This window comes from Moschus berezovskii, chromosome 14 (genome assembly GCF_049115385.1).
Source record: "Moschus berezovskii isolate FMDL1 chromosome 14, NW_MosBer_1.0, whole genome shotgun sequence".
NCBI classification, from domain to species: Eukaryota; Metazoa; Chordata; class Mammalia; order Artiodactyla; family Moschidae; genus Moschus; species Moschus berezovskii.
Genome location: NC_142473.1, coordinates 5,032,510 through 5,056,107, shown reverse-complemented (window position 1 = coordinate 5,056,107; position 23,598 = coordinate 5,032,510). Strand labels below are relative to the sequence as shown.

The 23,598-nt window shown below is 33.1% G+C and overlaps 1 protein-coding gene across 1 annotated transcript in view; it reads left to right on the top strand.

Annotated features, from left to right (window-relative positions):
- GRIA4 (glutamate ionotropic receptor AMPA type subunit 4) overlaps positions 1–23,598 on the top strand; it is a 635,851-nt gene that overhangs the window by 576,646 nt on the left and 35,607 nt on the right. The window contains exons 12-14 of the mRNA XM_055422848.2: positions 1,571–1,941; positions 4,228–4,426; positions 10,181–10,428. Of these exons, the coding sequence (XP_055278823.1) occupies positions 1,571–1,941; positions 4,228–4,426; positions 10,181–10,428 (818 nt within the window). The remainder of the gene's footprint in view (positions 1–1,570; positions 1,942–4,227; positions 4,427–10,180; positions 10,429–23,598) is intronic.

Sequence of the window (23,598 nt, the reverse complement as noted above, 5' to 3'; positions counted from 1 at the left end):
TCCAATTTTAAAATAAGAAAAATAATATTCATAAAATAATTTCTGATAGGGCATATTTAAAAAATAAGAGTAATGAAGGGAATGAAGATAGCTTTTCTTAATTTTCTGTTTCTGTTTTTATATTCTATATCCACTTCATATATTGCAGTATAATGAAAATTAAACAAATAATAATAACTGTGGGGAAGTAATAACCTCTCAAAAATGATTCTGACTTTTGTATGCTATATAGGCATTTTTGATGTGAACTAAATTTATTCCCACTTGAAAGCATATGCAGTTACTTTTCAGACACTCAGTGGAAAGCATGACAAGAGTACATTTCCCATTCTAATCCTCCAGTTGCCTTTGTACCAAGCTGCTGGCCATCCTATCAATCCAGGGGCCTGAAGATTTATAGAGTGAATATAAAAGTGGCAGCCACTATGTAAGAACGTATGTGTCTGTGTTTCAGATTCCATTTTAATACCAAATATTTTCCTTCTAAAATAAATAATCAAAAAAACTTTTCTCATTTGTAGATCATGTAACACTTTACAATTTTTTCATCATACTTCGTTTCATTTTCTTTTAGAGATGGCATGATTTAACAGAAATACAATCTCAAATTGCAGAGCTTCTATGATGTGTAAAACTAATTTGAGTCTCAGTCTAAACCATCTGTAAAACAATGATAAACATAACATTGTTTATCTATTTAAGATGGTTAAGTAAGAAGCCATTCAAAACAGTTAAATCCACATAGACATAAAATCCCTCAGTAACTGTTCAGTAAATGTTTTATTGTTTTATTAAGATTTGTTTAATAATCACAATAATGTAATGAGGTAAACAAGAAAGAAAATATCTTAATTTTTGAGATATGGAAACAGGTTCAGAAAAGTTACTCAGAATCACAACATAAAAATGGAAGCTGGTATCTTATTAATAAAATGTGTAAGAATTGAATATATCATTTCCAAAATCTTTTTTAGAAATTGAAAGTAGAAATCAAAGTATGTGAATAGGAAGAAATAAAGGCCAATTTCCAGATTTTTGTTTGTATTCTGAGTTGAAAAATGTTGTCAAACAATAGGTTTCTTCTACTTTACAAACACAAGCTTCATGCTAAGTTTTCTCATAACTGGAAAGGAATAAGAAAGAAAAGGCTATTTGAAATTTGCAATTCATAATTTTAAGGAATGTCCAAGTAATGAATTAATGACAACATTCCAAATAAAACAGAAAGGACTGCAAAATATCAGCAATTCTAGCTAAGAAATTCGTAAATTCAGCCATATGGGAAAATTTTCAAGTTTAAGCTATTTTTGCTATGCCTACTCTTTCTCTTTTTCTCTCCCTCTTATCTAATTACTAGCACAAATAAAAATATATTTGCAATGAAATTGACATAATATCTTACGAAAAAAATCTACTGTTCATCTTTGTCACTGGACTTATTTATTGTCTAAGTATTCCCCCCAAAAATGTAGAATCACTACAGGTTAAAATCTGAGTGAATCAATCCGGTACTAAATGGTTCATGGAATCTATTAACCTACATTTTTTTCATGTGTCTTTTCTTTTGTAGAAAGCAGAGATTGCTATTGCCCCTCTGACAATCACTTTGGTCCGAGAAGAGGTCATTGACTTCTCTAAGCCCTTCATGAGTTTGGGCATATCTATTATGATCAAAAAGCCTCAGAAATCTAAACCAGGCGTGTTCTCCTTCTTGGATCCTCTGGCCTATGAGATTTGGATGTGCATAGTCTTTGCCTACATCGGTGTCAGCGTGGTCTTGTTCCTGGTTAGTAGGTTTAGTCCATATGAGTGGCACACAGAAGAGCCAGAAGATGGAAAGGAAGGACCCAGCGACCAGCCTCCCAACGAGTTTGGCATCTTTAACAGCCTCTGGTTTTCCCTGGGTGCTTTTATGCAGCAAGGATGTGACATTTCACCCAGGTTAGTTTCAAAGCCCTTAAGTTATTCACCAACTCCCTAGTAATTCTAAATATTGTGCATAACTTCTCTCTATATGTTCTTATTCTAGAGGCAGAGCATTACCTAAAACAGAGAAAGACTTTGTACTCCCCAAATTAATCTAAATATACTCATAACCAATTTTTCCAGATTAGCACAAAGTATGGATGCATCATAAAGGTTAATTTCCCAATGGAAAAGGAACATATGGAACCCATCAGAATTCTCAAAAATCATTTAGTATTAATATTTCCTATGGTGACTTGACAGGTGGAAACTAAATCTAAATTCTTAGAAAAGAAATTTATTTTCATGTTATTTCCTTTACAAAATCAAATGTTTTTGTCATTGTTCATTTTTCAGAATTAATTTTGAATTCAACTTAAATCTTGTGTAGCTTAATGAAAATTTCTGCCATGAAATTACCTAAAACCTAAGTCAATATAGTAGGTTCCAGATATAATTTTTTCTAAACAATCATAAACAAGCTAAGCAGTATGCAGAGTCAGAAATGTAAATACTATATATGTTTTATCTGTGGAATCACAGTTCATGTCAGTTAAGACATAGTTTAGTTAAGTTTGCCCAAAATGCAGCCAACCTACTGCTACAAGAAAAACACCAAATTTCTCTGAGAAAAGTAGGTGAAGGCAAGAGAAGCTAAGAATCAAACTTAAATAGTGACACATTCAGTTCAGTTCATTTCAGTCACTCAGTCGTGTCCGACTCTTTGCGACCCCATGAATCACAGCACCCCAGGCCTCCTTGTCCATCAACAACTCCTGGAGTTCACTTAAACTCATGTCCATCGAGTCGGTGATGCCATCCAGCCATCTCATTCTCTGTCGTCCCCTTCTCCTCCCGCCCCCAACCCCTCCCAGCATCAGAGTCTTTTCCAGTGAGTCAACTCGTCGCATGAGGTGGCCAAAGTATTGCAGTTTCAGCTTTAGCATCAGTCCTTCCAGTGAACACCCAGGATTGATCTCCTTCAGAATGGACTGGTTGGATCTCCTTGCAGTCCAAGGGACTCTCAAGAGTCTTCTCCAGCACCACAGTTCAAAAGCATCAATCCATCACATATATATGTATCATTTTAAGAAATCTTTCTTAAAAAGAGACATTTTAGCTACAATACACTTTGTATTCCTTATGACCCAGGAATACTATAAATGTGCATGAATTCCAACATAGGAATTTGAATAAATAATCCTCAATTAATGAAAAGAAATCAAAACAAGTCAAGTAATAATTTTATGATTTTTAAAATCAGAATTAAGTAAATGCTAAGTTAAAACCAATAGGTGCCACTTATATAGTAACATTAAGAAAGGAGCATTTTAAGCTAGAAATGCCATGGAAAATATTAAGAAAATATTAATAAATAGGTAGTCCAATGGTCCTTTTGGGTGAAATCAATTATGACTATGCTCTGAATTTTTTATTCATTTCATTCTTACTTTTCCTCTGCTCACTCACACATCCTTGATAGCCAGAGAAATGGTGAGAGAAAACATTTTTTGAGCTCTAGCATCAGTTTTCAGTGCTGTCATACTGCACATTGACAAGTCACATGCTTTCGTCTCATGTGGGCAGTGGCAAAGAGAACATTCCATACCAGTGTGGAAAGCACTTTAAGACATAGCTCATCCTCCATTCAGATAAGAGATAGAATATTCTTATCCAACAAACAAACAAAATGTTCTCAACTGTGGTTCCTTGAAGACCAATACTAGGTATTTTTCTGGTCAAGCCCCACCTTGGCATATGTCCCGTCTATCCTTGCATACCTCTGACTGAAGGTAAAAACAAATTCTCTCACAAAAACATCTACCACCTTGTATCAAATCTAAGAGCTTATCCATTGTTAAGATATATTGCTATTTTATAACAGTGCTGCCAATCAAACTGTGATACTGTGTTTTATCTCATAAAACATAGGCTGCATCCTAATTCCAGAGACACTGAAGTGTAAGAGGGGAGTCAATGAATTTAAGCAAGTGTTCCTCCTCTGGATATGAAGGAAAGGCATTTGGTTCCACATTTCTGCCAAGTAAACAATTAAAAGGAAAAGTATTTTAAACATGGCATTTATACATTCAGTATAGCATGAAAGATATCAAATGATACAGAAATACTGGAATCATTCTTGAGTAGACTATTCAGAACATAAAATTACACTTGCAATTATTTTTAAACATACACAATGGTATTTCTTTTCTTTATGTTGATTATAGAAAGGAAAGTGTACATTATTTTATCCATCTTTAGATCCCTCTCAGGACGAATTGTTGGAGGTGTTTGGTGGTTCTTTACACTCATCATTATATCATCTTATACTGCTAACCTCGCTGCTTTCCTGACGGTTGAGAGAATGGTCTCCCCCATAGAAAGTGCAGAAGATTTGGCCAAACAAACAGAAATTGCCTATGGAACACTGGATTCAGGGTCAACAAAAGAATTCTTCAGAGTAAGTTGAGGAAAACTAAAAAGGAAATGTTCATAACTTTGAAATTTAAGCAATTTTGCAAACAATTATACTATGGACTCTAGCTATTATAGGCTTTGCAAACACAATGGTAATTGCTATATTTAAACATAGCTATGCTGTATATTTCTACTTGAATTTTAGTCATTTTAAGTTGCAAAAGCCTTTTGATTTACTCACATTGCAAGAGGGACCCTCACTAAGGAAAAGTAACAGCAAAAAAGGTAAATAAAGCAACTTTATTTAATAATTCATCCCAAGGATTCCAAAGTTGATAATGCCATGATGATACTTTATCTGGTAAGATTTGGATTTGTCTATGATTTGGGACTTAAAGCATAAAAATGAAAACAGGGCATAAAAAATAAATTACAATTACCTCATTGCATTTGAGTATCAAAGCCTTAATAGCATGTTATAGTACTTATATGAGGTTTATTGTTCCATAATGTATTCTGCAACAATGGATTTCAAAGCAATATATTTGCTTTCTCACTAGATAAAAAGAACAATAACTACTAAGTTCTAGCACTCTTGTAAAACATTGTGTGGTATTTCATTTGAGCTGACTTCTCTGCTTTTGCAGATAAAATTCTTCAAACTGATATAACTGCATTTCACATATGGATATGATTCCTTTGGCTTGCCATCAGGATGGCAAATATTTTGGAGGTTTTTGGTTTTCAGCTCTTAGTGCCACTCTAAGGATGAATTTTTTGATCAGATAATCTCTTTCACTCTGGTTTTACTTAAATCCAGAAATATAAATTTCATAATATCTGATCAGAGATAAAGCTTCATTTTGTGACTTCTGAACCAAAAAACTAAAAAGTAGTAAGGGTAACATTTTCACAGATATTTAGCTAGGTAACAATTGCATCTTATATTAGTATTAAACTTCAATTGCTTAGAGACTAGATATTTAGCAATTTAGAGGACAAGATATATTTCACTATTTTCTAAACTATTATGTAAAATTAATGATATCCCTTTAAAGCAAATTCACTCATATATAGTACTTGGGAAATTATACTTTCATTTTAAATGTACACATTTATTGCTTTCTCATTCAGGTTGCAAGTTACTCCTTAAGCCAGGCTTAATTTTCATGCACTTGAATTTCAATATTTTTCTTTTTTAAAAAAATTCAATTATAGTATTCTTATATACTATGAATGCTGATGTAACATTAAATCACTGATGTAACACAGCAAATCATTCAAAAACTGTCAAACCTGCCACTGCACACTGTGTTTTTAAAAAAGAAAAAAAGACAGTGAACATATTTGTCAACAATTTGGAAATTACAAATAGATATAAAATTTTAAGTTAACTATAAAGTATTTGTAGATTTTTCCAAAACTGTAAATAATAGCCATGACAATATATTTTATTAACAATACTCTATGAATAAACTTAATTAGCCAAACTTTTTTAACTTACTAAGTGCATCCCTGTCTCTAAAGCTTAATATAATAGCATACTGCTCTAATACATTTGAGCATAACTTCAAAACCTTGCTAGAAATCTAAAAGGTGAAAGTGTTAGTCACTCAGTTGTGTCCAACCTACAAACCCGAGGACTATAGCCTTCCAGGCTCCTCTGTCCATGGGATTTCCCAGGCAAGAATACTGGAGTGAGTTGTCATTAAAGTTTCACCCAAAAGAAAGTAGGTAAAATGTAGTGATTTGCCTAAAAATCACTATGTATATGCAATAAAATAGTATGCAAATTTGTGCTATTCATTGCATTTTACTGAAAAATGATGGCTGGTTTTCATGTAAATAAAGCAAATGTTTATAGGTTCATGATTCTGCTTTGAGTGAAAAAGGAGAAAAGAAACATCATAGTGATTTCCCGAAAATATTTCAAAGCTAACTCTCTGTAAAACTGTCATCAAGTACATCGAAAATATTATTTCGAATCTTTATAGAATTTTTAAAAACTTCTCAAATTTAAAAAGCTAATGAGGTAGATAAGAGAATATATTTATTAAAAATATAGGAATAAAGAAAGCTCCTTCCTAGACATAGAGTCTTCCATATAAGTTGTTCAGTCACCATGCCCTATCTCCTTTCTGTCCTACCCAATTCCAATTTTAAAATTGAAAGAGTTTTATAAGTATAGATGTTTATGCTGTAGAAAAGTTGAACCCAAATGGGACAAGAAAATCATTTTCCCTGGAAGCACACTTCCAGGAATGCATAAATTTCAGTTCCGTTTTATGCATTTATGAATGCATAAATTTCAGTCCTCATTCATTTCCTACCCTGCGTTCTTCCTCCTCTCTCACACATGATGACCTGGTTTAAATAAATATTTGTCTGATAGATTGAGGAAACAGACCGTGAAAGGTATTTTTGTCCCCTATCAAATGTTTTCTTACAGGAACACAGTAATGGTACATCTATCAGCTTCACTAAATTGCCTCAGGCAGTTAACTATACTCAGGACTTCAAAAAATGTTGCTGTTGTTCTGGAAAAGATTTAAGCCATGGGGAAAATAACATCCAAATTCAACTATTGCCTTGATTTTGCCCCATTAAGAAACTTGATAAGTCTCATTCTGTGCACCTTGTTAAGCATACACATAGAGGCATTTAAATACATTTTGTGTTTGTCACTTAATGACTGGCTTTTGTAAAGGCACTTTTACATTATACCTGATTTGAACAGACTGATTTTCATTTCAGTGCAATTTCATCCTGTGCCTGTTTGTCATCAGTGAAATTATGAATACATAAATGAGGCGGATTAGTATCTCAGTTGTTATAATATGATCATAGTGCATTGATGAGCTCTTACTGGAACTTCAGTCTTGCTGCATAAGCTACTAAAAGCTGGTAATAATTCACATGATAACAATGTAAATATCAACTACAGTATATGACATTTTTATATTTATATTAAAAGCAGAAATGGCAAAATACTTAATTTTGAGAAATTAAAAAGAAAGCACATTTTTTAAATCTCCAAGAATTATTTTAAATAACAAAATAGTGTTCTAAATTAAATAGCTTCCAATATAGTGTTTCATAATAAAGATGAAGCTGACATTAATTTTATGATTTTAAAAAATAGTGATATATTACCTTTGCTTATTACCTTGAGCATATTCACTTCCCAAACCTGATCTTTACAGTTGAAGATATTAAAAGTGCTATTATCATTACATTTATGAACTTGCTGGGTCTGCAGAAATTTCCTCAGTTTAGCCTGTCTTATCAAATTTATAACGATTACCTTGCCTTAGTTCCTTAACAACACCCTCTTACAGTGACAGGTAAGGCACAGCAATATTATTTCCAATGTTTTACTTCTTGAATTCTCACACCTCACCTTCTCCACCATGTGGATTTGATTTTTTCTAAACCATGCCCCTTTTAAATCAGAATCAGAATTTTTAAACACTAACAAAGTGACACACCATGTAATTTTTTTTATAAAGGGTTTCTTTCATCATTCCTAATTTATATTATACTGATACATAAGAACTGATAAGCATAATTACACTAAAGATTCCGCTTTCTTCAGGATTTTAAAGGAGTTAGCTTCTTTTGCATTTACAGTATATGTAATTCAATATGATTTAAAGAAATACAGCAGTAATTTTCCTCACATTAATATTATGGGAACGGACTACAACAAAATGTCAATAACAAAGGTATTTTATTCCTTTACAAAAATCATTTGCTTCAATTTTCTGTTGCATTTATATTGTAAAATTACTTGTATAATTACCAAGCCCTAAAATCTTTCTTTTTTCCATTTTGCTGTGTTAGTTTTGTTTACTTGTTTCTTGTTCCTGTAATGAGATACTGAATAATAAGAAAGTTGGCAAGTAACAAGCATGATTCTTGTATTGTTAAATTTTTTAAAAGAAATTTTAATCAAAATAATACTCAGATTTCATTTCTTCTGGTTTCAATTTAGTATCATAGTGAAGCAAATATATATATATATATGTATTACTATATGGCTAAGAGATGTTTACCAACAAGTCTCTAAATTGAAATAACCAGAACAGATGTTTAAAGACAAGATTAAGTGATCCAGAGAGTTTATGATTTTCAGAGACTGGAACTCACTGTAAAATGGAGTAGTTCATTCTCTGGAAGAGAACTTCATTACTGGAGATGAAATGAATGAGGCCCGGCAATATGGCCTCCCTAGTGGATCTCATTAATTCAGATAATCTTCTGCCCTGGAACCACATAGAATCTTTGCAACTGAAATATAGTTGGCATAGAATGTTCCTAATATGAGGATTTCTGTAGCAAGAAGTAACCTGTCATATCCTGAACACATATACACAAATATATCAGGATCTCTGTATCATGAGATATTTTTAAGTGTTAATAACATAAAAACATTTCAGATACCTATTTCCTGAAATAAATAATTTCTATTTCCTGAAAGTTTTCAGAATATCTATTTCCCATCTGATATTTATCACTATTTGAATATATATTAACAAAAAATATCTGGAGTTTGATTTTTTAGGTATGCAAATACCCTGTGTGGCTTATTGTATAGGTTTATTGATTGCTAAATTCCCATCTTATGAAGCCAAAATTTTGCACACCAGTTTAATCAATCATCTGAGTAATTTGCTTTTGCCCAGAACATGTATTCTTAAGTTTGCTATTCAGGTTCCTTGTTGATTATTGAATGTCTGCTTCTTGTTGGATTCTATCTTCTGGTAACCAAAGTTGGCTTAAATAAGTATACACGATACTCAGAATTTGGCCTCATGCACAGAGTCAAGTTTGGTGGAAATCTCCATTACTTTTAGTTTTGACCCAGGTGCAAAATTTCCCTACTTTGCTATTGAACAAAAATAACTGCATCAGATAAAAGTTTGTGCATATCATTGTATTAACAAATACCAAACAGGATTCAGGCTTTTCTATTTTATTAAACACATCCTTAGGGACATTTGCATTCATTTGGATATATTTTCACATAAAAAAACAGAATGTGTGGATAAAAAACATCTAATATGAATGCAGATACCCACAAAAGGAATTGAATAAATTAAATACAAAAAGCAGTGTAGATCAAGACAATAAATAAAAAAATAAAGTTACTTTACTGAAGTGAAGGGATTAGAAAAAGTAACTTTCCAAAATAAAAAGTGGAAAAACAGGAATCACTTCTCTTTAAGTTTAATGTATGTTCTATGTGGAGATTTTGTTAGAAAAGGTCTAAAAATGCTTTGGTGGACCTAAAATTTGATTCTTGTTTTATAGATATTTGGTTTACAAACTAGGGCAGATTTCTCCTCCTCCTTCGGTGCTCAACTCCTGACTTGATAGGGACTGCATATTTTATATGTATCTTTTTAGAATGGCTCTCATTAAAACTTGGAAACATGGAAGAATATAGAAATAAAACAATATAACAATTCTCCTTGTTTGCTATAATTCAGTACAACTCTCTCTATAGATGTCTATATTTCATAAAAATAATAAGTTGTTCTTTAAGCAGTTAACTAGGGTAATTATGACATGAGGTACCTTTGTCACCAAATATCACTTTTAAATATGTTTCATTTCATTGATTTTCTTAAACAATGGTAAAAGGCAGCTTTCTAATTGAAAAAAAAAATAGTGTAATTATGACAAATTGGAATTAGGGGGTAATGTAAAAGGCTTTATCCTGATTCCAGTTCAGTCAATATTAACATCTTGTTCCCTTCTTTCCTGTATTTAATTTTATTTTAATTTCCTCCAGAGATCAAAAATAGCAGTGTATGAAAAGATGTGGACCTACATGCGATCAGCAGAGCCATCAGTGTTCACTAGGACTACAGCTGAGGGAGTAGCTCGTGTCCGAAAATCCAAGGGCAAATTTGCCTTTCTCCTGGAGTCCACTATGAATGAATACATTGAGCAGCGAAAGCCATGTGACACAATGAAAGTTGGAGGAAATCTGGATTCAAAAGGCTATGGAGTAGCAACGCCCAAGGGCTCTTCATTAAGGTGGGTGGAATAGTATAACAATATAACATGTGTTGTTATAGTATTCCACCTTCCCTGATGTCCCTGAGAGAATTATTTTATTTTGTGTGTGAACATGGTATGTTTGTTTGTTTTTCTTTCTCTCCATTTCATATTTTTTGGTCAACAATCAGGTAATTTTAATTTTAGAATAATTAATCATAATAGACATATATCTTTTAAGGCCATATAAAAACCAAACTGGTTGAACACTAGCTGCTTCCAGTGGGCCTAAAACATGGGTAGCATATGCTTCTATATCTCATCAACTTTTTTTGGTCACTGAAATCTACATTCTCATTGTGTCAGTAATAATTCTACATTTTTCATTATTTTTTAAAATTATGCCTGCCCACTAGTTTCTATGAAGAAATCAACATCTTCTAGAAAAACTTTTTTTTCCATTTCAATGTTTCATTTATTATGACATCATTATATTTTTAGAAAATCCTGATGTTGTACTGATGTTAACTTTGCAAATCACATTTATTTAAAAATGCAGGAGGGAAAACTGGGCTCTGATTTTATGGTGCTTACTCATGTCACACTCTCATCTGTTGTAAAGGGAGTATGGCATAAGTAAGATCTGTAAAATTAGACCCAATAACAATGCAAAATTGTTAACACATAGACCCCTAAAATATGACTTATGACTAAAGCATCACACATGTGGTTAGTAGCCCACAAGTGTTAAAAGTGGCACTTTAATTCTTAAGGAAATGTTGGTAAAACCTGCCCTTTTCACCATTTTGGTCCTGGACATAGAAAATCCACATGTTTATGTCCAGGAGGCAGTGTTTCCTATTTTCCTTAGGTAATAAAGGCTGCTATTGAGTTACTGGGGCTAGAATAAAGCCAGGGTCAAAAGTGACAACTGACAAATTACTCTGGTCTCAGTGCTGTTTAGGAGAGATTCATACAAAGCACAGATTCAAGAGGAAATCAGAATCTTTCCTAAAGGAATTAACCAAGAACCTGATCTTGAGAAATGATGTCTCTGGTAAGCCTCTGAAAAATGAAGGTAATAAGACCTGTACTATTGCCTAGTTAAGAGTGAAAACAATATAATAATATATGATTGGTTTCAAAAGGGGAACTGCAAAGTGCTTTGGGTGTATGTATTGGGTGGTGGAGTAGTTGAGACAAATATAAGAAACAAATACCAGTACTGAAAAGTTGTGTTAAACCAATATTTTGTGCTTGTAAACAACACTGTAATAATTAGAGAGCGGTTTCATGTTATGTTCAAAAGGGATGGTTTTTAAAGAGAAAAAAGTTAGCCAGTAAAGACAAATTTGAGTGTAAGCTTTGGCAATTCTGAAGTCAGGTTTATTTGAACACACTTCCCATGTGAAACTGAAGAAATGTGCAAGGGGGAAGTCCAACATAAATTATCCATGGGAATCCTCTAACTATAACAGAGGAATCTGTAGTTCTTAAATAATGCTGGGCAAAGTATAGATCAATAAATAATTGTTAAATATCAAAATAAATAAATCAATTGTCCATGATAAAATTCTACCCCAAAATATTTTAGCCATTCAGAATCAGATATCAGGATATTTGGTCTTTAAAGGGTTTACTTTGTTTAATGAAATATAAGAAAAATGTAATCTCAATGAGATCATGTGGCAAATACATCTCCATCAAAATAGTAACTAGAAGAGTACAAAGTATAAATTATTTTTAAAAAACCCAAAGGGAGACTGTTATGGTTGTTGATATGTAGATCACTGTTCAGACTATTGATTACATTCACTGGATGTAACATTTGCTCTTAGTTAATTCTCTGTGGATGTAGCTGCCTTGTCCTCTGTCTTGTGTCTACTGATAAAAGTCAAGTTCCAGGGACTGAATTTGGCCCGCAGATACTGGTGCGCCTGACTCCATTGATAGCAACAGTGTTCCCGTCTTAAATGTGCCACTTTGTCAAATCCACACTACAGGGATTGTTTGGGGGGAAGCTGAAGGACTTCATCTGTCTAGAACTGTATAATAATCAGCTCTGGCCTCCCCCTGCTTTTCCTGTCTTTCCCTGGATCTTGTTAATGAGGCAGTTGTTAAACTCAGCTTCCTGGGTGAAGAGTTTGTTTATGTGCTTTGCTTTATACATGCCACAATTTCCTGAGCAAGCGGGCCCCTGCATGACAAAAACAGTCATTTTGTCCTGCCTTTGAGAATACTGGAAGGGCACTGAGGGCTAACCAGCATTCACCTTACCCACACCTCTTCAACTCCTTCATACTTAGCCCTACTGAGTAGGAGGCTCATTAAGCTTAAATTCTTGTTCTTATTCAACCAGTAACCTCTGCTTCAAAACAGGGAAACTAACCTAGAGAAGAATGTAGAGATGGACTAATAGGCAGCTTCAGTATAAAAGATAAAATGGAAAAGACTTGCAGTCCTTAGAGCAAAATTCAGAGGCTGTTCCTGCATCAGAGTATCTTTGAAAGCTTTCTTCCTTATTTGTTCAGTTGAGACTAAGTCTGTTTTCCTGTAAGATCTTTTTTAAACAGATTTTTGGGTTAATAGTTCTGGATACAGTGAGACTGGTCTATTTCATTGTCGTTAATTATGGCTTTCTTTCAAATGCTGCTGTTTTGATTCATGGGCAACATGAGACTTTAAGAAAAGGAAAAAAATCTTCCTTCTATATAAGTATACATAGTAAAGTTGTATACTTTACTATCAAAATAGTACTTTCTTTTGTATATCATCTATATTACACTAGTTTCTATACTTTTAACTTTGCCATGCAGTAAGTAAACTGATAAAGATTCCTTAGAGTGAATCATAATTTAGTTAATACAGATTTATTGGCTATTATATGATTTTTAAATGAGAAATACCCTTTTTAAAGATATTCATGGTATCTAGAATCTTCAAGTACCTCTAGGGAACCTAGAAGTAGATCATATCTTCAGAATTCTCCTGGCCTTTGTAAGAATGTGTATACTTGACCTTAACGTTTGAAGTCAAGTTAAAGAACTAGTCTTCTCGGAATTCCCTGGAGGTCTGGTGGTTAGGACTTGTTGCTTTCACTGTCCTGGACCCGTGTTCAGACCTTGGCCATGGAACTAAGATCCTGCAAGCCACACAGTGCAACTAAAACTTTAAAAAGGAAAAACTCATTTCCTGTACTTTTATTATTCAATAGTTATAATCCCCATTCAGATGTTGCCTTCTCTAAAGATATGCAGTATTTGTGGAATTGTTGCTAGTATAAACTAATGATCTGTCCAAAAAAGTGTCTTCCAAGAGAAAGCAGCCCCAAAAGAACTTCATCAGTGTTTGAAATCTGAAGGGAAAAGAGGTCCAGTTGGACTTGGGAGCTGATCCTTTGAAACCAAACACCTCATGCTTAGTTTGAAAGAAGCCAACTTAGAACCCCCACAGCAAGAGCGTGGCAGGAGAGGACTAAGTACTAAGGATGGTAATAGCAGGGCACATCTTCATTGGACCTTTTATTTGACTGTTTAACACAATCATTGCCCTCATCAGACACTTGGCTCAATTCTAAATCTGTATCAGGGTAGGTAGAGTTCTCCGTATGCCAAATTATGTTTCCTCCACTTTGGAGTATTTTTTAGAGCAGATGTATTCAATTTAACATTTAAATTCATGTGTGAAAATATATTATCTGTAAACAACCATTTTCCTATGTAAAATTTGTGGGACATATTTAGTCATTAGTTCAGGAGTTCTTAGAAAGTTTAGAAAGGATGAGTTTCTTGATATTGTTTGTGAGAATAAAGTTGTAGTCTATTTTTGGTGTTAGTAACAAGTCAATTGTTAGCAATTAATGTAGACACTAGTAAAACTTAAAAATGCAGAAATTTAAAGCTGAGTACTTATTAGTACTTGGCTTCAAGTACTTTTAATTTGCTTTCTGGAAATGAAGTACAGAAGATAAGTACACAGTTTTGTTTTTTTCTTAACTATTATGGGAAAAGAGAGAAACTCTCATTTATAAATATCCTTCATTTTATTTGGTGTCATATTAAAAAATGCTACAGATAACTTACATATTAAAAAATGCTACAGATAACTGACATTAAAAAATGGTACACAAAAACTTAGTTCTTGTGATCTCTTTATGCTTTGGAACTTAGTCTGATAGCCTAGTCTAGGGATTAGAAAAATGCACTCATACAGACATCAATAGCAACTCTCAGCATACAAACACATGCAATTCCCCCTGGCTGTGATATGCTTAAGCACTTACCCTGTTTGCTGTTAGAGATGTGGAAATACCAAGTATTTCACATTCACATGGTAAAGGTATCAGTGTTAAATGTGTCCCAGGGGGAAATACTCCTCTTTAGCATTCATACATTCCATCCTTCTCTTGCTTGATACTGAGTACAGTAGGAAACATAAAACTTTCCACTGCCATTTAAAATTTTAGGTTTTCCATTTAACTCTTTTTCTACAATTAAAAGATGGTTAAAATTACAACTTCCCATGCAAAGGAAAAAATATGTTGCATTTTTCTACATTTCTTTAAGATTCATCAAGCATTAACATTTTCCATTCTTCCCACTTATTAAAATAAATGCTAATATGATTTGCCTTCATTCATTTGCCAATTTATTCAACAAATGGTTGTTGAGTTCCAGCTGAGAATTTGCCAAATAGATTTCAAGTTGTTCTCTCTAGGAATGTTTTGTGGCTAGCTAGGGAACACCATTTGACCATTTTTAAATTCAATATTCAGCAGTGTTTCTAAATTCAATATTCAGCTCTCCATTACATTTAGAAGCTATATTTTAGTAACTTGCCTGAGAAGAGTGAATAATATGTGACTGTTTTAGTTTATACTACTGCAAAGAGGATTAAATTTAACAAGATAAGATTGCTAAAAATGAAATTGAACAGGTAAACCTTCACAAACTGATTTTACAAGAGATCTAAGACTATATCTCCATTTTGACAGTGCAGTGAAAAGCCAGAATTCCACACTGCTGTTCTTTCATCCCACACTATTATCTTGTAAACAAATACTCTTAAGTATAAAAATTTCCCCCAAAGAATATCTCTATCCTGTAAAATTCAGGTTAATTCACAACTAATGTGAGTGCAGAATCTATAACATTGAGGTTGGACATGACTGAAGCAAGTTAGCAGCAGCAGCAGCACATGTGCCACATATATTTAGAAAATATGAAGTTGTCTCTAAGACCAAAGTTCATAATATGATATGTATAAATATGCTGTAGATGTGTTTCCTCTTGGTATATGTCTAATAGCTGGACAAGTTCCATATTATGTCACTCATCTTTATAGATCATCTCACTACAAAAATTGGTTTCCAGAATTGCAGTATTAGTGTTCAGGTTATAAAGAGGACACAGAAAAACAAGAAAGTAAGTGAACAATGAGTCTCTTCAGCTAAGATAGTATCAGCCAAGTTTGTTTGGTTTGTTATTCATATTTAAGAGAAGGAAGATAAAATATTTTGACAGTCATTTGAAATGAACTGGAAAATAGTAAAGACTATGGTTTAGAATTATATCTGTTTTAAGTAGAAATAAGAAACTGTAACCTGTTTATTTTATAAATGTTTATTTTTCCCAAAAAATCAGTTCTATAACTTTTGTTTTCAAAATGATATAACATACATTTGAGATAGCTTTGCTACAAGCATGATATCATTATGCACCTGCAACACCTGATTAGAAAGTTACTATTCAACTCTCCAAAATACGTCACCTGGCCTCAAACCTTCTCATAAATGGCATTATATTGACTCTAAGAACATTTTATAAATAATAATTAAACAAACAGAAGTTAGAAATACTATGAATACATTGTCTATCCTCCGTTAATACCACAAATGGCTTTTTCATGATTGCTGCTGCTAAGTCCCTTCAGTCGTGTCTGACTCTCTGCGACCCCATAGACAGCAGCCCACCAGGCTTTCCCCGTCCCTGGGATTCTCCAGGCAAGAACACTGGAGTGGGTTGCCATTTCCTTCTCCCGTGCAGGAAAGTGAAAAGTGAGAGTGAAGTCGCTCAGTGTGTCTGACTCTTAGCCACCCCATGGACTGCAGCCTGCCAGGCTCCTGCCACTGCCTTCTCCTTTTGTGATTAAAAGTAGTTTATTTTTAATGAATAGGTACCATACTTTCTGAAAACCTAAAACATTGTTAGGACTCATTCAAAGAATGAAATACACTTTCAAAAACTTTGTAAAGCCATATCAACACGTTTCTCTACAGTCACACAACTCAACAATGAAAAAACATTAAAGGCATAAAAATATTCTTAGCATTAAATTGTGCCTTTCAAAGTATACTATGCCAAAATGTGCAAGAAATCTATTGTTTTAAACTCTACTGACCAAAACCATGACATCATATTGAAATAACCATGGTTTTATTTATATTGCTTTTTCTCTAAGATTCTCAATGAAGAAAATGAACAAGTATTTTTTTAAAGAAATGTTAAAAACTCAATCTGTTTTCTCTAAGAGTTAATTCTTTGGGAGTTTACCAAAATAAAAATCAAACTGGAGTCAATCAAACAAGTGTAACACAAGCAACTCACTTTCAAAGGCTATATGAGTATATGGACCCCTCTCGATTGTGTCTTTACTATTCAAGTTTATATAAAAACTGTCAAGGACTATCTGCAAGGCCTCTACTATTACAGAAGCCTAGTCATTTCATATTTGGAGCTGAGAGATATGCAACTTCTGAACATCCTTTTTGATAGAGTAACAGGCCAGAATACTATTAGTAAATAAGAGAAGGTATCACCAGATCCCCAGTCCCTAGTCTCCTCTCTTTTTAGGTGCTTGTAACTAGGACCACAGAAAAAGTATTATCAACAAGCCATTGCTACTGACTTTAGCATGAAAAGCAAATGCTTTTTTAAAAGCATGAGAAATAGAAAACTTAAAATTAAACCAATATCGAGAACCCTAAATCAATACCTTAATCTTTGGCTTATGTTTGAAGCTAGGCTAGCCAGAAGTAAATAGGATCCAAAAAAAAAAAATGGACCTGATTGTCTTCCAGAGTAAAATCAAAGGTATAGACGAAAAAAAAAAAAAGAATTACTTTCTATAAAATGATAAAGTAATGATAATATAAGGCAAAGAATCAGTCAATCTATCATTTAATTAATATTTTTAATTTGTTCACTTTAAGACATAATGTTTGAATTTAGCTTAATGTATAACTCTAAAAAATTCTGGGCAGGCTATTTAAAAAGTGAAATAATATTAGTAAAAATACAGCATTATAGCTTTCAAACCACTTTCACATATATATATATTTACCTGCTCCTTTTTACCCTCTTATGATGTCATTTTATTATAAAGGAAGACATAAATTAGAGATGTTAAGTGACTTGCCCACAGTCCCACACAGCTGAGATTGGAAATGAGATCTTCTGACTCTCTCCAGTGCTCTTATGGGAAAAGAACAACAACAACAACAACAACAACAAAAAAAAACCTCTTTACTATAACTATAGTTTACTTTGAAAGGTTATTGAATAGATTCTATGATTATTCCATGTTGTAGTTTCATCAATATTGATAATTTCAAGGTATATTGAAAATACCCATATAAGAGCTCAAGAAATTAGAATGTTTAATTCATATTATAAACTAAAGAAACTCTTGCTAAGTTAACTAAATTAGACAGAGGTAGGTTTCAGGTCAACACAAAGAAAGATTTTACAACAATTAAAATTGGTTCAAATAATGGGAGGAAATTGGTTATGTTTCCCAAATTGTTCAAGTAGAAGAGATTCTCACATCTCAGAGAGTACAGAGAGTGACATCTAAATTCCCATCTCATTTCAAGAGTCTGAGATTCTGGGTCATGTCCTGAACTGTCTTTAGTAAAACAGCCAAAGAATTCTGTTATACCTCTTTGAAGCTGTGGACGCTTAATAACACTAGGGGAAAATTCATTCCCAGAATTTCAATAGAAGCTCATCAGTTTTGGGGATTAAGTAATTCACTAATTAAGTAAATAGCTGCTTTAATCATACTCTGTCTACAATGTGAAATGGAAAAGTATTTAAGGAAAGCACTTCTCTGAGAGAACCAGAGAGACACACTTCTTGTATAATTATACAGAGTTTTAAAATTAGATACTGATATCAAATTTTGGGCAATATGCAAATCTGACAAAATCCTTTGCATTATATGAGTGGTAGTAAAGCAGCTAAAGTGAAGCACGTGGATGTAGAAGGACTTTCTCTGCTTTTAAAGAATGAAACATATTTTTCCATATCTAGATATGATTTTAAAAATTGATCTATATAATATTGGATCCTGTATTGTTTCAGTATGTAATACTTGAGAGTGTTGATTTTTAAGGGCACTATAATATCCCCAACAGCTTTATTACTATTTAATTTCTTTTCCATTTTTTTCCTTCATCATAAATAGCAATCAGTTAGTGCCCTGAAGCAGGAAGACTGCACAGCCATTGTGATTGTAACCAAGCCTGGCAGTGTACCTAGAGTTTTTCTTTTTCATAGATTCTCAGATTATTTGGATTATAAAGGTATTTCTGTCAAAACTCTGTCATATAAGTGGGCTCCATGGAGGAAGTAGGTGTTTCATAAAATATACTCTTTTTTTCTATTTATAGCACAGATTTATGATTTCTGAATGTATCTTTTACAGAAAAAAAAAGGAAAGTATTTCTGTATATTTTCTTTAGAATTTATAGAGTATAATGGATAAAGACAGGTTTGTCAAAAGAGCCATTCTTAGAATATTCATTAAAGAGATGACGTTAAAGTTTCTAAGGATGAGGAAAATGTGCATATTTGTAGTTGGAGGAGTTTTATTGTGTCATAGAAATATTATGGAACATTAAAGTGATTTAAGATCATAGGGTGAATCTAATGCTAAATAAGTGGTAATAGTAATACAGAATCTTCCATACAGTGTTTTTTCCCTGCATATATTCATAATAGCCATTTGAGTAACAGCTACAACATACTTCATTTTGATATCTCTGGAATATATTGTGACAACCTGAGCTTCCAAAAGTACATCCATTTTCTCACTTGATGTCATTTTACTTGATAAAGAATTTTAATAAGTTACCCAAAGTTAAATAACAATAGCACATGATCTTGTATGGGTTCAGGCTCATTCTTGGTCTCTACTTTCCTCCATGTCTCACAGAATTTAATTAACTGTCTGGTATTTGATTTTTTATGGGAGCCAGTCACTATCTCTGAAATTATGCCAAGGGATATCCAGGAATTGGCTCAAAAGTCAATTAATTAGACAGTGGTCTCTGAAGTGATGAAGTAATTCAAGTAAGAAAATAATATATCATGTATAACTGACTTACTTTGTTGTACAGCAGAAACTCCAGTTTTAAAAAAGATCATATCAGAGACCATATAAATGAAAAGAAAAAAATTAATATCTACTACATATCAAGCATACATATATGAATATATTTTTCCCCACAACCCTTTGACGCTGGTATCTTCATCTGGACAGATGATGTTGCTAAAATTCAAGTCAAATAACAGAAATGACAGAACTGGAATAGAAGCCCATTACTGTTTAATTACCAAATCCATGCTCATTTCACTATGCTATCTTGTTTCTCTCCAAAGAAGCTAAGAGTCCTAGTTAGATAGACATGTTAACAAAAAAAAAAAAAAAATCCCATATTTATCTTACCTACAATTCCCTGTTTTGAAAAATTAAATCACATAGTTTGCAATCATACTCATCTCCCAGACTTTTTCTTAGTCTTCCAATCTAATGACCTATTAAGGGTTTTTTTTTTTACTTTTACAGTAATTCTAGTTCATATCAGATTTAGTACTGCTCCAAATATGATGTTGCTTCTAGCACTATCATTTTACCCTCAAAAGACATGAACATCAGGGAAATGGGCTGAAACAACACAGAGTGCCTTTCCCTACCTGGGGAACTCTAGGTACTCTCATGGTACACCCTACATAATTCACTCCAGCTGATGAAAATTAACAAGTCAATGCTCTTCCATAAATTACTTTGCTCTAAATCAGCATTCAATTTATTGGTGCTCTAATAAAATAGCCTGACTAAAGAGCAGACAATTTTGTCCCCCTTACACAACTAATGTTGGTTTAAACCAACGATTAATCATTAAATGGATCTTAAGTTCAATTCAGTGAATGCTCCAGTATATCAGACAGTTGGTAGTGTCTTGTGAGACATGAGAAAAGGATCAGCCAGAACTGAACTTGACTTTAATACAAGACCATGTTCTATTATTGTTTAACTTTGGGTATTTCTCCCCTAGGAGGAGGACAGAGGAGAACTAACCAGCTCCAGGACCAAGGTAAGAGGGGAGTTTTCTTTCAAAAGAATGGGTTCCATTTATTTGAAGGAAACCCCTCCCCCACCTGTTTTTAATCTTCTTTATACATTTATATTTTTTAACTTAACAGGATTAAGAAACCAGCTTGCCACCTGTGCATAATAGTTATTTGAATAACCACATACAAATGTAATAGCAGAATAAAAAGCCTTCACATGTCTTATCAGTTATATGCTAAGGTTTTTCATCACATTAAACATCCGTGCCAGTCTTCTATTAAGGATTAGATTCTTATATAGGTCTTAGGAAATTGTCATCAGTTTGGAATTTTATTACATGTAAAATATGGATGGTAACTGACAATCAAACCATAATGGATAATAAAGTTGAAAATATTTTGGTAAAATCCAAAGTGTTTCTATAGAAAATATATCATTATTAAGAAATTTTTTAATTTAAATAAGCAGCTGTTGTAATTTATATGGTCAGGTTAGACTTGGTGTGAAGTAATATATATTAGTGAAATTGTAAGTTACCTTTTGAAAGCTGTGGTTAGAACAATCTGAAAGGAAAGGGAGGTAGTGTTTCAACCAGTGTTTCTCCATGCTTGTAGACACCCTTATCAGGCCTCTTGCATTGCTATTAATGGTTTCCAGTGTTATTTCTCATCTTTTATGTTGTTATCCATAAACATAACATCAATATTTCCTGAATTTAATGCCCTATTTCAAATTGGTCCCTCCATAGGGGAGAAGTGCAAAGTGAGAAACAAGTGAAATCCAAAGTGAGAATTTATAAAACATTCAGAATTTGAGATATTTGAAGAAGTCTTATGGATTATGGAGGGATCAGCTCCCAGATTCTATCCAGCAATATTTTTTTGTTACTGTTACTCTCAAGAAGACTAAATCTTACGTGACTCAGATTTTAAGAAAGCTCTAGGATCATATAACTGAGATACATGTGGATCAAGAAGGAAATTTTAGAAAAAAAAAAAAATAAGAAATGTGCAGAGAGAATGAGAATTCAAGCATTGAGTTGCTAGTAAATAATCATCTTTCAGAAACAGTTTTTTCTTTGTTACAGATATGTTTAGAATCTTGACATCAGCTTAAAACTGGATTTGGGGGGTTTTAGTGAAAGTCATTTCAGAAGGATATATTATTGTTAGAGATTGTTGCCTTCGGAGCAGGAACCATAGTAGTCGTGTAACTAGGAATGTACATGAGAGGACACATACAAACTAGAAATTTGATTTTATACCAAATAGATTAATGATATTGCCTTGTTGTGCTAAGTCACTTCAGTCACGAATGACTCTTTCAATACTATGGACTGTAGCCCACCAGGCTACTCTGTCCGTGGAATTCTCCAGGCAAGAATACTGGAGTGGATTGTAACGCCCTCCTCCAGGGAGCCTTCCTGACCCAGGCAATCGAACCCAAGTCTCCTGTGGCACACACATTATAGGCAGATTCTTTACCACTGAGCCACTGGGGAAGCCCATGATATTGCAATGGTTACCAAATCCAGAAACCTAATTACTGAACTTTTAGCAGATAAAGCATTTTGTCAGATAGAAATTAACTTTGGCTCTCTCACTCACTGACTCTCTTAGTGAAAAGTATTTCACTAAGGTAAATTTAAGGTACATTATTATTTAAGGTACATTATTTTTTCCTAATGTATTTATTCCTGAATTTTATCATGCCAGATACATGGATTGCTTAAGCAAAAAAAAAGAAAAAAAAGTCACAATATTTTTAGTGAAGTATTGATGTGTTAGAATTTGACATCCACACAGACATTAGTTATCTCAGGCAGATCTGTTATACACTTTGAATTCTTATAAAATATATCAGGATAATCTCATTCTAAGAAAGAATTGGTGGTTCTGCAGTGATTTCTAGTTCTTTTGGAAAACCTGAAATTAAGATAAAACATCATTTTTTCTTTTATTAGTTTCTCAGTAAAGTGAAAGTACTGATCTCATGTTACCTGCATTCAATTTATTAAATATATTAAGACTAGATGGTGAAAGTGACCAAACTGGTAATTTAAAAAATATCCAACCCCTGATGAGAAGCTAATAGCTAAAAGACTGTGTGATATTGTTCTAGTATTAACATCAATAGGAGCAAAGGTAGGTGAGACTATTTTAATAATTTAAACTTTCTTCCTATTTAAATTTTAATAAAAATAAATGAGAGAATATGTTTCTGTTTTGAAATATGATTGTATGCCCTTTTTCTCTCAAAGATAAGAGCTTTGTATTTCACTTAGGATGGCATAAGCTTATAATATTCACAGACAAATGTATTTAGAAATCCAAGTCTTCAGTTCTCTTCAGAGAATAATGGAAAAGTCACACATTCTCCTAGTTATGAGCCCCCTTTGAATGGCAAGTTCAGATAGCTTCTTTTCAAGACCCTATTTTTACCAAACAATTTCCTTTTTCTGTTTGTGCTATTCTCCCACCTAACCAAAATCTGAGTCAAAACTTAGATGAAACAAGATCACTTAAAAGACACTTTTATATTTTAAGTTATAATTAAAGACTGTGCATGCATGCTCTGTCACTTCAGTCCTGTCAAACTCTTTGCAACCCTATGGACTGTCAGTTGCCAGGCTCCTCTGTCCATGGGATTCTCCAAGCAAGAATACTGGAGTGGGTTGCCATGCCTTCCTCCAGGGGATCTTTCTGACCCAGGAATCAAACCAACAACTCATGTCTCCTGTATTGGCTGGCCATTCTTTACCACTAGGAAGCTAGTCTATTACTAAAAAACAGAAACGTTAAATGAAAGAGAAAAATTAAAACTTTAAAATATTTTCTTTCAAAAACTTGATAG